This window comes from Lipotes vexillifer, unplaced genomic scaffold (assembly GCF_000442215.2).
Source record: "Lipotes vexillifer unplaced genomic scaffold, Lipotes_vexillifer_v1.1 scaffold329, whole genome shotgun sequence".
Taxonomy (NCBI): Eukaryota; Metazoa; Chordata; class Mammalia; order Artiodactyla; family Lipotidae; genus Lipotes; species Lipotes vexillifer.
In genome coordinates this window covers 1,593,102-1,609,056 of record NW_006774067.1, presented here as the reverse complement: position 1 = coordinate 1,609,056, position 15,955 = coordinate 1,593,102, and the positions used below count along the sequence as shown (strand labels likewise).

The 15,955-nt window shown below is 36.2% G+C and overlaps 1 protein-coding gene across 6 annotated transcripts in view; it reads right to left on the bottom strand.

Annotated features, from left to right (window-relative positions):
• The window catches only part of NAP1L1 (nucleosome assembly protein 1 like 1), a 32,538-nt gene that overhangs the window by 4,695 nt on the left and 11,888 nt on the right, over positions 1–15,955 (bottom strand). For 3 of the 6 annotated variants that reach the window (XM_007448754.1, XM_007448755.1, XM_007448753.1), the window contains 9 exons: positions 13,125–13,210; positions 11,271–11,373; positions 4,399–4,540; positions 4,069–4,149; positions 3,205–3,333; positions 1,873–1,944; positions 920–1,059; positions 337–482; positions 225–244 (listed from right to left, as the gene is read on the bottom strand). In XM_007448754.1, coding sequence (XP_007448816.1) covers positions 225–244; positions 337–482; positions 920–1,059; positions 1,873–1,944; positions 3,205–3,333; positions 4,069–4,149; positions 4,399–4,540; positions 11,271–11,373; positions 13,125–13,210 — 919 coding nt within the window. The remainder of the gene's footprint in view (positions 1–224; positions 245–336; positions 483–919; positions 1,060–1,872; positions 1,945–3,204; positions 3,334–4,068; positions 4,150–4,398; positions 4,541–11,270; positions 11,374–13,124; positions 13,211–15,955) is intronic. The other 3 variants (XM_007448756.1, XM_007448757.1, XM_007448758.1) reach the window with 3 other exon arrangements.

Genomic DNA, 15,955 nt, shown 5'->3' with positions numbered 1-15,955 from the left:
TCCCCTGCATCGGCAGGCGGACTCTCAACCACTGTGCCACCAGGGAAGCCCCAAAAACATTTTAAATGGAGTAATTTTTCACATGCGTAAAGGTCTTCCTCTATGCATTGCAAGCCTCAGAACAAAATACTAGTAGCAACTATTCTACTCCTTACATTTAAGAACCAGTCCTTTAATTTCATATTTAGTAAACAATTCAACAAATAAATAACAATTCAGCTTACCAGATCTCCACTCTCAGGTACTGCAAAATTGAGAAAAGAAATTCAAATGAATAAAAAGTAAACAATGTTTACAATAAAACAACCATAAACTTCAAAGTAAAACACTATTTACCTTCAGGAGGGGCAAAAAAATTAAAGAAAGAGTCATTAGAAACTGTTTTGGTCACAGTACGAACTGTCCCACGTCCCTTGTGTTTCTGCTTCTTCTTAATGGTTTTCAAAGTGACATTCTTCCCTTTTTTCCAATCTATCTGGCACCTTCCAAAACAAAGGGGAGAGATGGTCTATCACAATTAACACATTATTTTCAATTGCTAGGAAAGCTGAGATTTTTCTAATTAAATTTCTATTTAATTTCAAATTTAGAGGGGAAATTTGTGCTGCTTTTTGTAGCAGTACAAAGAGAAAATTTTTATTTCTAAACAAACTTTTTCAATAAATATATTTACAATTACCACAAACTCACAATATAATAAATTTAAATGTACACTCCTTTGGAAAAATATCTGTAATAGTCTATGGAGAATTCTAGGAAAATGAATAAGCCCTTCTCAGAAAACGTTTTACTGAAAGGTTTGGAGATAAAAATGTATGTATGTACTAAGCAGACACACTAGAAGATACCAAATATCACAAATCATAAGTAAAGCAAAAACAGATATAACACTCTGTTAAAGTAATAAAATTAAACTTACCCTGTACAACCCATAATTTCTGGTCCATCAAAAGAAAAAGGATCAGAATCATCTGGTTCTGACCTCATCCTATATGTCTTTGTCAACACTTCATTTGTGAAATATTCATTGGGTTCAAAGAGAAATTCTAAGACAAAACTCTTAAAAAAAAAAGAAAAAGCATAAAAAGTAATTAAATTCCTACATGATAAATTTCAATGCTTCAGTAAATAAAGCTTAATCTATGATTTTTATAAACATAAAATCTTAAATGACAAAGTCCTACTCTGGGAAAGAAAGGGTCAGATAAATCCCGAAGTATCTTAAAAGCAAAATGTGGCACAAAATAAACTGAAGAAAACTTAGCTCAGCTAACACTACTATTTAGTGACATGTTTATGACATAGGTTAGGTACAGCTGAATAAACTGACCAACCCCCCCCCCAGCCCACCCATCTCCACAGAGAGGGCTTTAAACCTTAGACTAGAACCTAGCTTGACAGAGAAAAAGCCTAACCTTATCACATGTAATATAAGAACTAATAGCCTTTAGAGTCTTTGCCCATGCTTTACATAATATTGATGGAGAGAAGCCGTTGGCTGATCTTTCATAGTGGGGAAGTGGGAGCCCTCTAACATTTTTGTTTTATTTAATTCCCAGACACATGTCTTTTAATACAGAATAAGCTTTTTCTTATTCATGTTCCTCTGCTATTATTTTTACATACATTTTTAATCTAGGATCAAAAATTGACTATATTTAAAAATAGTTTACAGAGGGAGGAAAAGGAATAAATACTGCATCACAACTGTTAACGTCCAAACATTTATTTCCCACCATCAATTAAGTATCAGTTTTAATTTCTTCCCACTCCCATGTCTAACCCTTGAATGTCACCTTTCTTTAGAAAGTTCCATTTATCTACTTGTAAACAGCTAATGCTACAAAATTGAAAATATTTCAAAATTTTTACCATAGGCTGACCAGCATCTGAGAACTTCACTTTAATATCTTTCAAGTGCTTCAGAATAGGTTCATCATGTTCCTTCAAATTAAAAAAAAATTAAAATGAGTATCTGAATGGCATTAAGACTAGTGTTCTGTTATTAGACAGTAAGCACTTAACTGACAGACATTTTATTCAGTTTTATGTACGATTATGAACCATAAAGACTTAATTCTCCAGGTTATGCCTTATACTGAAGCTAGTTTACTTAGTTCTACCTTCTCTCACCATTGGCTGAAAAAAAGGTGACTAAATAGAGAACTACATCACTATATAGACTGAATGGGCTGAAAAGTTCAAAATCAAGTCTAAATAATTCATGTTTGCTTTAAAAATGTTTCCAGATCTGGACTTCCCTGGCGGTCCAGTGGCTAAGACTCTGCGCTTCCACTGGAGGGGGCACGGGTTTGATCCCTGGTCAGGGAACTAAAGATGCATATACCACACATGTCATGTGGTGCAGCCAAAAATATTAAAAAAAAAAAAAAAACTAGTTTCCCCGATCATTAATTGCTGCCTTTTCCAGCTGCTTGTTCCTTTTCTACTTTGCTAAAAAATAGAAATGCAGTAAGCAGTCATTGTTCAGAGACAGTTTCTTTTTCTTGACATTAACGTCCAACAATCACAATACAAGGTAACAAGTACCACAATGCAGATGATAGCGGCTCAAGAAATGATTCAGATTAGGAGAGGCAAAGTTTCCCAGAGAAGGTGACATCTGTGTTAGTTTCCCAGGGAAAATGACAATTGTTAAAACAGGTAAATATTTTTACAGTATTCTTTTAAAATACAAATGTCCCTTGGAGTAGTTGTTTCAGACTGAAAAGGTCTCTGGGGTAGGACAACTGAAACTCCCCCATCCTACCACCACACTCCACATCTAAAAACAGAAGGCACAGGGATATACGAGAAAGCATCATACAGTGAGATGAACAATTACCAAAGGGACTATTTCATTATCTAATTTTTGAAAACAAATTATAATTTATTTGATTACATTAATCAAAGCTGCAATTTCCCTTCTACCAATAACAGCTCTTTCAAAACAAAGCAATCATGGGAATTCCTTGCGGGCCAGTGGTTAGGACTCCTCGCTTTCACTACCAAGGGCCCGGGTTCGATCCCTGATCAGGGAACGAAGATCCCACAAGCCGCATGGCATGGCATGGGCCCTCTCCAAAAAAAAAGAAAGCAATCATTCTATAAAAATCAATAATAAAGAGACTAGTCATCAGAGCCATTTAAACTTCAAAGGTTTACCCCTTTGAAGTAAACTGGTGTTTTTATGAATAAAATTACCTGAACCATATCACTGAGCAAGTCAACATTCTTAAAAACGGTCAACCAAAATTCAGGAATTCCTTTGGGGTCTTCTTTTTCTTCATCCTTTTTCTCATCTTCAATCTTGGCCTTTTCTTTTAGCTCCTCCTTAATAAAAGACAGCATTCATCATTACTGGATACCCAGATTAGACATCTTGATAAAATTTTTCACATCCCCTTAACTTACATGCAGTGGCAGAGAACCCAACAAACCCTCAATGACTAATTTTAACATTTAGCCAAAGAAGTTCTAGTCTAATTGTGTAAACACTGCTGTTACCCATACCAGACCTTACTTCCATTAATATTTCTACTATCATACCCCTTCCAAAAAGAAAACCACTAGGACCATGAGCTGCAGGAAAAAAATTTCAGCTTCATGGGAGAGAAGAGAAAAAAAAAATAAGACTTAAGCACAGTAAAGAGGAAAAGCAAAAGAAATATAAACCCTGTCCATTGCCTTACCCACTGGTGTTCTTAATCAAAATATATTCTCTTAATCACCAATGGTAAAACATCAATGTTGGAGAAACAGGTCATGTAACAGAGCACTGGATTTGTATCACAGCTCTGCCATCTATAAGTTGTGGACAGGACATTTAGAGACCTCCATTTGCACTTTAAAAATGGGAACAATCCTTTTGTATGTCATCATGAAGTTCAAACGAAAAGTTTATATGAATCTATAAACTTTAAATGCTATAAAAATGCAAGGAAAAGGTGAATTTGGGTACAGGTGGAGCTGGGCTAACAGTGGATCATCTGCACTCACTATCCATCTCACAGTAAAGATAATTATTTCCACGGTATAAAAACACACTAAATTAAAGTTAATACCAACCGAAATTTCATCTTCCTCATCTGGTTTCCATTCACATTCTTCTTCTGTAGGTTCATAAATGGCATTAATGATCTCAAATCGCTAAAATGATTAAAAACAAAAACTTGCATAAAAACACTGGCATCGAAGCTAAAAACTAGATATCCCTCATTAAGAATGCTTAAAGATTTAATTAATTCATACAACTTGAATTGCTATTATTGATAGTTCTCCCAAATTCCTCTAATAACCATTTTGCTGACAGTTCTAACAAAACTTTGTTTATATTTCCAGAGCTTTATTATCTTCTTGAATTTTACATTAAAAAAACAAAGTATTAGAAAGCATTACCTTATCAAATAGAGGTTGATAGAGAACAGCATACTTTCTTTCAAGATCATGAACTTCCTCATAGAACTTGGCTTCTATCTGTGCACATTTAACTTGAAGGTTTTTGAGAGCATTCACGCGTCTTTTAACTACCCTAGGCAAGCTGAAAGGTTAGAAAGCACCAGTTATATAGCATCACAGTAAAACCCAAGTAACACTTCTTTTAGCATACTGAAATCGAAGCATGAAAGTTGGTAACAGGTTTCCTATTTGACGCAAAAGGTACATTCAAAGTAATTAAAATTCAAGAGATATAAATACACAGACCTCTTGACCATAAAACATTTCAAAAGAGGAAATTTAACCAGGTACAGTACATTGATAAGAAAATGTAAATAGTATCACCAGCCCTAAATCTTTCATTGTAATCAAATTCAGCACTGGGCTCGTCAGTGCTGGGCATCTCAGGTGTAAAATGCAGTCTAAAAGTTAAAAAGTCACAGACTGGGCTTCCCTGGTGGCGCAGTGGTTGAGAGTCCGCCTGCCGATACAGGGGACACGGGTTCGTGCCCCGATCCGGGAAGATCCCACATGCCGCGGAGCGGCTGGGCCCGTGAGCCATGGCCGCTGAGCCTGCGCGTCCGGAGCCTGTGCTCCGCAACGGGAGAGGCCACAACAGTGAGAGGCCCGCATACCGCAAAAAAAAAAATAGAAAAATAAAAAAAGTCACGGACTAACCATCCTAACAATAACCTGAATTATTTTTTTTAAATATGTACAATTGAGGGAATTCCCTGGAGGGCCAGATGTTAGAACTCCAAGCTCCCACTACAGGGGGCACAGCTTCAATCCTTGGTCAGAGAACTAAAATCCCACAAGTAGCGCAGCACGGCCAAATTAAATAAATAAATTAATAAAATAAAATATGTACAGCTGACACTTGTAACACAAGTTTGAACTGCATGGGTCCACTTACATGCAGGTATTTTTCAACAGTAAATACTAGAATACTACAGTCTGTGCTTGGCTGAATCCATGGATGGAGGAAACGCAGACACAGGGGGATGACTACTGATTAACTCCTGTGTTATTCAATGGTCAACGGCATATTCACCTGTGTCAATTAGGGGAAAGAAGGGGAGCATATGTGTTTTTGGAAAAAGAATGGTATCCTACACCGTTATTTTCTTTTTAGTCTCAGTATTTAATTTGGAATTTGAAATTACATTAAATAAGTATGTTAACATTTTATGAAGAGGGGAGGTAGATTTTTAAAATAACAGCTTTTCTAAGATATAATTCATACACAATTCACTATAGGGCATAGATTTTTTTTTTAAAGTTATACACACCTAATTTATGAGCCCCTCAAAAAATGATTAAAATTATGAATCCCTCTACCACCCAAAAAATGTTCACACTCAAAAGTTCCATAAGTTCAGGGAATCTGTACAACAGATCCAAAATCCAGGTTAGAATTTCCTGCCATACACAGATTAGTGTAAAGCAAATTAATTCTCTACTTAACCACTTTAGTTAAGGTAATCAGAAGTAAAAACAAACAACAAAAACAAAGACCTAAAATACAAACTCTTTATTTCTTACAATTAAAATTAAAATGTTGTCAAGGTGGTGAAATAGCTTGGTCAGCTAGCCTCCCTGCAACTCCACATCTCAAAAAAAAAAAATCAACCCTGGACACTTTAGAACCATGAAGCAAACAACTATTTCTCACACACTCACACACTCCATCACACCATGAGCAATTTCTGAGTAAGACTGAAGGTTGTCTTTAACTGGTACAGACAGAGTGAGCTGCAACTTGGAAAGCAGGTATGGGGGTAGGTGGGTGGTGGTGACCAGAGTGGGCAGCAGTGAGGACAAGGTGGAAGAAAGCTTTTTGCAGAAAAGCTTTAAAGTTCTACACTTGCCTTCAACACTCACTGCCTGTCCCCTTCACCCTTCACAGAGCCCAGTGACATTGCTCCTAGGATAACATGAAGAGTTGACGAAAGCTGGACTGGCTCAGAGCCCGTAAGCACTCACTCTTCCACCCCCTCCAATCCAGGAACAATGGATTACAACCAAAGGAGACTGGCTCCTCACAAAGCAGCCAAGAAAACTGCCTGTAATTGTCAGCCAAGTCTGAGTCTGAGGTGACTGGAGCTCTCCTTAGGCTTATCCAGTCCCCTTTCTCTTTCGCCATGAGACTGCCACAGACAGAAGTCTAATCTTCATTCCTCCCTCCATACTCATTACTAGAGTAAATGATATCGCCCAGTGCGCTGGAGCTATAAGGCCAAAATAACTAGACACTTGAAGAGTACTATGAAAGAATGAAATATTTAGCATCTGAAGCATTATTAAACAAAGGATTTAAACAAGAATGTAAATACATTTAAAGCGCTGAAGAAAGATACATCTTAACTCTGAAACAAGACCAAGAAAGCTAAAACAAGGTGGGAATATTAAGTATGAAAAATACAGTTAACTAAAATAACCAACAAATAGGACAAACAAGGTATGTTCAACTGAAGAAAAAATCCATGAGGTTTAAAACCTCTTCAGAAAGGCAGCAGGAAAGACAGACAGAAAAGCTCTGAGACATGGAGGCACTGGTGCCAAATGAAACAATAGCTGAAAAAGAGAAGGGAGGTGGATATCTGAGGAAATGAGGGTAATGAATTTCTCAGTTACAGAAACGTGAAAGCCCTTATTCGAACCACTAGACACGTTAATGAGATTGACGACTATCAAAGAAAAAAGAAAATTCTAAAGATATCCAATGAAAAAAGCAAACAACCTACAAAGGAAAAGGAATCAGAGGGATATTGGGTTTCAAAGAGAACACTGTAGACAAGAAAAACCGAAGTGAATTTTTAAGATATTTAAGAACTTTGAACTTAAAATTTTCAGATATGAAGGCAAAATAAAAACTGTATAAGGTATATGAGGCTTTAGGAAGTATGCCACAGATATTATATTCATAAAAAATAATTTTGAAAAATAATTTTGAGGAAGTAAAAAAAAACCCAGGAGATGCTATATAACATATGGGTGAATCAAAAATATCTTGATAAATTTTACTGTTGCCTTGAAAGAAAAAAAAAAAAGAGGTCTAGAGGAAGTATATTATTGGTAAATTTAACAGATCAATAGGGGTAAATAAACTGAGGTATTAGGTTATGATCCATTTTACCATAATAACAAAAAACAAAATGCATTAACTTTGAAACCAGCAGAAGACAACTTGATCTTTTCAATGGAAAACAGAAAAGGAGAAAAAAGTACCATAAATTAGATAATAAGAAAAGAGAAGAGCAATTAACTCCAAAAACAATACCACTTCTAAGAAATGTAAAGAGTTTGAAATTACTAATAAAGAACACGATCATACTAGAGTAAGATACAAGGATGGAAAAAGACACGCCAGATAAATAAAAACCAAAACAAAGCTGGAGCAGCTATCTTAGTATCAGACAAAACAAAATCTATGACACAATCCACAACTGACAGAATTATAGGATGAGAAAGATAAATTAAGAAGATTTTTTTATACATTCATCCCCAAAACTGTTAGATCAAGCAGTCAATCAATATGCAAAAACAAAGAGAATCTGAACAATACAACTAATAGGCCTAAGCTATTGATTTCGGCATATAAATTTTCATACTTATTCACATTAACATTTATAAAAACAGTTTTATGGCCATAAAAGAGACACATTAATTTTTTTTAATTAAATGAACTAAGCAGGCAATTAAGAAACTGGGAAGGGAATAGAGCAAACCCACATAAGGAAATAACATGAAAGCCAGAAAAAAAAAGCAATAACAAAAAAACATGCAAATGGAAAATCAAAACATTAAGATTGAGACAACTGGCAAAACTAATGCAGATACAAAATACAGAATATGAAAGGGGAAAATCAAATTTTTAAAAATATGAATTATACACTAATCAATTTGAAACCTAGATAAAACATACAGTTTTAGAAGAACATAAAACTCCACAACTGGCACAAGAGAAACTGAAGAGGTCAGTTAGTATTTTATAAAAAAAGAAAAAAGAAAAAAAAGAAAGGGTAAATTCCCCAGGACCTCTAGTTGCCAAATCCCAAAGGCCCAAGTCAATTTTTAGAAGAGTTCCACCAACTGTTCAAGGAATTCCTATCTTATACAAGTTGTTCCAGAAAACAAAGAAAAAAGTAAAAGCAATCTTGTTCATTTCTAGGCAGTTGAAATCTTAACTCTAAAACCAGGGATAGAGTGTGTGTGTGTTTGTGTGTGTGTGTGTATACAGGCATACACAAGCTCTTTTCACTAATAAATAAGGACCCTAAATAAAATATTAACTACCCAACTGAGGTTTCCAAAACCATATTTAATATACAATTAGTAGATTTAAAGAAAAAGTCAAAAGACCATCTGAATTGATAAAGAAAAAGAGGTCATAATAAATCACAAATAGCCACATTAATGAAGAGATTACATACTCATTCCTGGTTAAGATAAGAAATAAGACAAGGATGCCCATTTTTAATGCTAATGTTTAACACAGTATTGAAAGTCCTGGCCAGTGTTACAAAGAAAGAAAAATAAACATGCAGTGTGGTGTAATGTGGAAGATTAGAGTTAAAACTGCCACTTGCAGATAAGATCTTTTGGGCTATGTGAGAAATAACAGAACAAATTACTATACAGTAAGAGTAGCAAGGTTTCTGGACACAAGATCAACTTTAAAAAAATAATAATCAGTAGTACTCCTTTATCAAGAACAGCCAACCAGAAGATACAATAAAAAATACTATTCACAACAGCAACACAAATATAGAGGAATTAACCAAGAAGAAAACTGTGTAATAAAAGATACAGAATATGATCTGAATAAAGGATATGGATGAGAAAATTTAATACTAAAAAGGTATTGGAATTCTTAAGAAAATTCTAGTTTTTTGTTTGTTATTTTGAGGGGTTTTGTTTTTGTTTTTTTAAGAGAACACTGATAAACTTACTCTCAACCATACATGGGATAAAGGGCTACAGATGGTAAGATCAACCTTAAAAGTGTGTTCCATGGTGGATGAGGGGTGGTAGAAGAAAGCAACTCACCCTGCCAGATATTAAGACATACTATAAAGCCAGAGTAATTAAGTGGGACAATGACAAAAGAACAGGCAAAAAAACAATGAGGAGTGCTGCTCAGAGACACAGGTGTTTCTAAGAATTTGATATACAATAAAGGTGGTAACACAAATAAATGGGGGAAGCATGAACTGTTTAGTGAAGCATTATAAAAACTAGCTCACCAAAAAAGGAAAGAAAGATGCCTACTGAATATGAAATACAAAGGTGATCTCTAACGGGATTAAAGACCTAAGGGTAAAAGGTAAAACTAGTCAATAGGAAATGTAGAAGGAGTAAGGAAAGACTTACCTTCAAAAGAACAAGCCATAGGTCAAAAAATTTAACGAACATAAAAATTAAGGATTTGTTTAATAGAGGACACCATGGACAAAATTAATAGAAATGACAATAGATTATTTACAAAGTCTAAAACTGATAAGGGATTAAAACCTAGAATACACAAGGACTCCTACAAAACAAGAAAAAGACAGTAAACCAGGGCTTCCCTGGTGGCACAGTGGTTAAGAATCCACCTGCCAAAGCAGGGGACACAGGTTTGAACCCTGGTCCAGGAAGATCCCACATGCTGTGGAGCAACTAAGCCCGTGCGCCACAACTACTGAGCCTGCACTCTAGAGCCCATGAGCCACAAGTACTGAGCACGTGAGCCACAAGTACTGAGCACGAGTGCCACAACTACTGAAGCCCACACGCCTAGAGCCCGTGCTCCACAACAAGAGAAGCCACAACAATGAGAAGCCTATGCACCGCAACAAAGAGTAGCCCCTGCTCACCGCAACTAAAGTAAGCCCACGTGCAGCAACAAAGACCCAATGCAGCCAAAAATAAATTAATTAATTTTTTAAAAAAGACAGTAAACCCCAAAATGTGAATGGGCAAAAGGGTACAAAATGAGCAACCTAAAAGGCTCACTTGCAATCATTATGAAAGGAAGCTCAACTCATTAGAAATCAGAAAATACAAGGAAAACAAAATGAGCCTGCACCTCTTAGATTGGTAAAAACAGAAAAACTATAAAGCTGAATGATGTCACTTGTTGGCAAGGACACAAGGGTAAAGCGACCTTCACATACTGGATACAGGCCTTGCAGAAAGCACCTGGAAGTACTGAAGGTCTGCATATCCCATAATTAACAATTCCACTGATAAGTACATATCCCAAAGAAATTCCTACACAGCTCCTCAAGAGGACATACACAAGCGTGAACAACGTCACAACTGAATTCGTGTTGATGAAGCTTGGAGACAAACTGGATGACCATCAAGGAAAAAGCATATAATAAAGTATGGTGGACACACATCACAGAGAACCAGGAAACATTTAGAAGCTAGAAACTAATGACGAGAGATACATATAGACAGCAATGTGGACAGATCTTAGAATTATAAAGCTATGTAAAAAATTTTAAGCAGAATTAAGATATTTGGGCTAGTATTAGTGATTTATATCACCAATGAAATAAATAAGAAATCTGTATTTCTTTTAATTCTGTGCATTTCTAACAAATCTCAGAAATGATTTAAGATTACTATACTTCCTACATAGATGAACCAAAATAAACTTTAAAAGACCAACTCTAAATCTGTACTCAGCAAAATTTTAAACTCCCAATAATCCTACACTTGATACTAATGAACACCTTTCCACTGTGACATACATAAGTCCCAGATGGCCTTAAAAATATACACCTGCAACGTTGATTATAGAAAGATAAATAAGGACTATGAAAAAGAAGAACTTGTACCTTTCAATGTATCCTGTTGGTGTTTCTACCAGACCATCAAGTCTTTCTTGAAGGGCTGCAAGAATCTGAGGATTTTGCATCATCTGAACAGTCAGCTGACGCGCTTTAAAAAAAAAAAAGGGCATTGAAAGAAGGATTTTATGAAAATGTATCATGGTATTTGAATAGGACAATCCAATCATGAAACTTTCCTGACTAGCTCATAAATCGCTGGTATGAGTAGAGACGAGCAGCAAGCTAAAGAAAATTCACTCTAGGAAAACCCAGTGTACAGGAAAAGTTCAGATTCTAATGATGTCTAACGTACACCATTTCTCAAGGCCACTGCCACAACTACTATGAACATTATCCTTTCTTTTCCTACTACCTTGTTTTACCCACCTTGTGTTTTGGGAAGCTCAAAGATTCATCCAGATGCCTATCTATGATCCTTGATAACCCTCTGAAGTCAAACAACACATACAAGAAAATTGCAAATACAGTGACAGTTTCAAGCCTGGGACAAAGATGGTCAAATGAATCTGAACGTTTCATTGATGCTTGTTGTATAATGTGCTTGTGGGTATCTGAACAGAGAAAGTTAACAACTGAGATAGTCAAAAGTTGTAACTAAAGCCGAACAAAATTTGGTTATTAATGGCATCTAAAAATTATATTAAATCCAAAAATAACCTAGATTTATGCAAAACAAATTATTTTGCTATCTTATTTTCTCCATCAATACAGACTTCACCAAAAAATTACCATTAATTTTCCCAATTTGTTTTTAAACATCAATTTACTTCTAATACTGATTTTATTATTGGATGATGTACAGCTGTGATAACCAACATGCTTTCAGAAATAACAGTACTGGCCACTAAAGATACAGTTCTGTATCTTTTAAAAAAACTCTGCACAATGAAAGCTGAAGCTAGAAGTTCAGCAGTCTTTTCAGAATAAACCTCATTCTGGCTTAAAAATGAGAAGTTGAGGGGCTTCCCTGGTGGCGCAGTGGTTGGGGGTCCGCCTGCCGATGCAGGAGACACGGGTTCGCGCCCCAGTCTGGGAGGATCCCACATGCCACGGAGCAGCTGGGCCCGAGAGCCATGGCCGCTGAGCCTGCGCTCCGCAACGGGAGAGGCCACAGCAGTGAGAGGCCCGAGTACCGCCAAAAAAAAAAAAACGCAACGGGAGAGGCCACAGCAGTGAGAGGCCCGAGTACCGCCAAAAAAAAAAAAAGAGAAGTTGAGTCATCTGGTACGTTGATATTCTTGGCTCCTAAGCTACAGGGCATATCCTAAATCAGTATAATTCCCCACTACCATTATTACCCCCTTTAAAAATAATTTGCTAAAGAAAATTTTGAATGACTTTGTCTACATTTAATAAATGTCTCTTTTTGATCGATTGGAATGGATTAAAAAACACAGACATACACACTACGTATTTTCTATATATTAAATACTAAACATTTTCAAATAAGTCTAAGCTAGCGTTATTTAGAAGCACCACTAGAAACAACTCGACCACCACCTATAACGTACCTAAATTGAGACAAATCTCACAGGCAACTGTTTGACAAGCTATGACATCACTCCAGCAGTAGAGCGTACACACAGCGATGTCTGCTGGGTCACTACATCCATTCCCTCCTCCCTTACTACCACTCCTCTCCATCTCCAGCTCCCTCTGCCCCTCCCTTCCTCCCTCACCCTCCCCATCCCAAACATACATTTACACACAAAACTGTTACTGCAGGTTTGGCTAGTCAGTAAAGTGGACAAGTATACAAAAAGAGAATGATATTTACTACTACCCTCCAGAAGACATGCGCCAGCAATCACTGGCTCCTGAAGGAATTTAAAATAATACCTTTGATTTTTGTTTCTTCACCAGTTTCTTCTTCTTCTACTTCTTCAACATCATCCAAGTCTTGATCAAGTTCAGACTGTTCTTTGCTATAATATTATAGTATCACACCAAGGTTCAAATGTACCAATTACCAAAAAAAAAAAAAAAAAAAAATTATAGAAAACTTCAGTTCATTTTCTAGGTGAATATTCCTCTTTCAAAAATATGAAGTAGGAAATCCAAAGGGTGATTCAGTTTTCTAACTTCATATGTAAACAAGGACAAATTGGAAATACTTAAAATTTCATTTAAAAGCATATGGTCTAATATAAAGTTTATACTTTAAGCTTTAAAAATGTGGTTTGACAGGTTGTGATTCAGAGGATGTAATGTCAGAAAGTATGTGCTTTCTACCCAAATCCATTGGTTTCATTCTTCCTAGTACCAGCACTCTGATTTTATATGAGATGGTAATAAACCAAGCTAAAAAGTCCATATATCCCAGCCTACCTTTCAGCTAGATGTGGCTATATAACCATATTTTGGCAGTAAGGTAAGAAAAGAGGAATGTAGAATTTTATATATATATATAAAGCCTCCTTAATAGAATGGTAAACAGCTGGAAGCCTTTTCAATATTGCTCCCTCCCTAGAACAGGGATATGATGGCTAGACCTCCAGCAGCCATGTTGGACCATGAGGCATCCTAGAGAACGGAACTCACCAGCTAGGATTAAGGAGTCTGGAAAAACAGAAGGATCCTGGATCCCTGGTGGCTGTGGAACAACCACATCAGCCTGTACTTACTATCTTTGGACCTTCCTTTTTCTTCACTTCATAGGGGAGATGGGGAAGAACAGAAAAAGTTAAGAAGACCTGAGTCTACTTCATGCTTAGAGTAAAGCCAGGAGGATGTACCATTGAAAGAGAAGGTAAAAAGTAATAACATTCTTCCCATTTCATCTTAAAAATCTAGTTTTTGAACATGAAATTACAATCAGCATTAAAATGGGGAATTAGGATATCTAACTCAACATACAGATCATCATACAATTCCTTGTGTTATTTTACATTTTAGTACAGTATTTGGTTTAGAAAATTAGTTGCTTTCATGTCTAGAAATAGCATTTGAAAAATTAATTTTCATATAGGAACTAAAGAAAAGGTCAACTGTATTCTGCTAAAAAAATCTGTTTCTGTCAACAAAGGGAAAAAAAAACAGCCTTCCCATCAGAAACAATACAGATTATTTTGGGAATATCTTTTATTCACTATAAAGTTAAGCATAAAGACAACATGGAACAGCTCTTCCTCCAGTGCCATCTCATTCAATCATTTATTGAACATCTAAAACTTAAAGCTTTAAAACAGAAGTCCACAAACTGTGTCATATGGCCAAATCCAGCCCAGTCCTATTTTTGTAAATAAAGTTTTATTGGAACAAAGCCACATTAATTTATGTATTGTCTCTGGCTTCTTTCACACTACAACGGCAGAGCTGAATAGCTGCAACAGAAACCTCATGGCCCAAAATGTCTAAAATACTTACGATCAGGTCCTTTAAAGAAAAAGTCTGCGGACTCCTGCTTTAAAGAACAAGGATCTTCCTCTTCCTCCTAACCTCCTAAGAGCTCACAGGCATCCAACAGTAAATAATGGGGTGGGACGCTTAGGGCAGAATCAAGCTACCACAACCAATTTACTCTTTCTTCAAAGTTTAAGACAAAATGAAGGTTAGATGAGACTGCACATACTCATCTGATCTTAATCCTTCCAAAATCTCCACTAAAATTATGACAAAGGGGTTTTCAAACAAATACTGAAGGACAAGGAGACAAAAAGCAGCAAATTCACCGAGAACTGAAATCTAAGTCAGCAGTGGTAGAGCTGAGAACCAGCCTAAACACAGAATCTTAAAAAGGACACTTCTAGAACTAGGGCTTGGGGGTGAAGGTGGATAAAATAGGGAAATCTAAGCAAAAATTAATAAACAGTTAAATCCTTAGATCTTCTTTCTCACTCTACCAGAACAGTTTCTTCTCTGGAAAGGGAACTGGAAGCTCAGACTAGAGGATCACAGATATATACACACTATTGATAGAATGCTGAATGCAGAGACCCCTCCCCAGCTGCCTTCTCCCAAGTTAGTTCCCAAATGTATGGAAGCCATATCTTCACCCAAACTCTTTACTGGGGTATGTGACCAGCCCAGAAAAAAATGCCATTCTGACAGTGGGGAGTCTCACAACAAATGTCTGCTCTGGTGAGCTCACATTAAAATCCTCAATTGAAAGCACTCCCCCCCCAACAGTCAAATTCGCCAATTAACTTTTAAAAAACATCCTTCAACTATGCATTTCCCCCACCCAGTCTTAACGAGCAAACAAGTATTACCTCCTATTTGAGGAAAGCCTCCTATGTGGAGACCAAAACAGGAAAGAAAAATTTAAGACCAAACAGACTATACAGGGGAAAGAACATCCAGAGAAAAGGTATTACAATCAGTAAAGTAAGAACAAGATGCTATAAAAATAGGAACAGAGAGCAAAGTAACGCTTGAAAACTAAAACAACAGAAATTTAGAAACTCAATACAAGAGTTAAAAGATAAAGTTTCTTCAGCTTTGCCCAGAAAGAGAAGCAAAGAGACAAAGATGGAAACTAGGACAAAAGGTAATCACAAGAACCAGTCCAACATATAACAGAAGCTCCAGAAATAGAAAATGGGAACAAGAAAATCAACAAAATAAGTCAGGAATATTCCCTAGAACTGACAGCTATCAAGTTGCCAGACTGAGAGTCCACCACTGAATGCCTAACAAGAGATTAAAAAAAAAAAAAAAAAAAAAAAAAA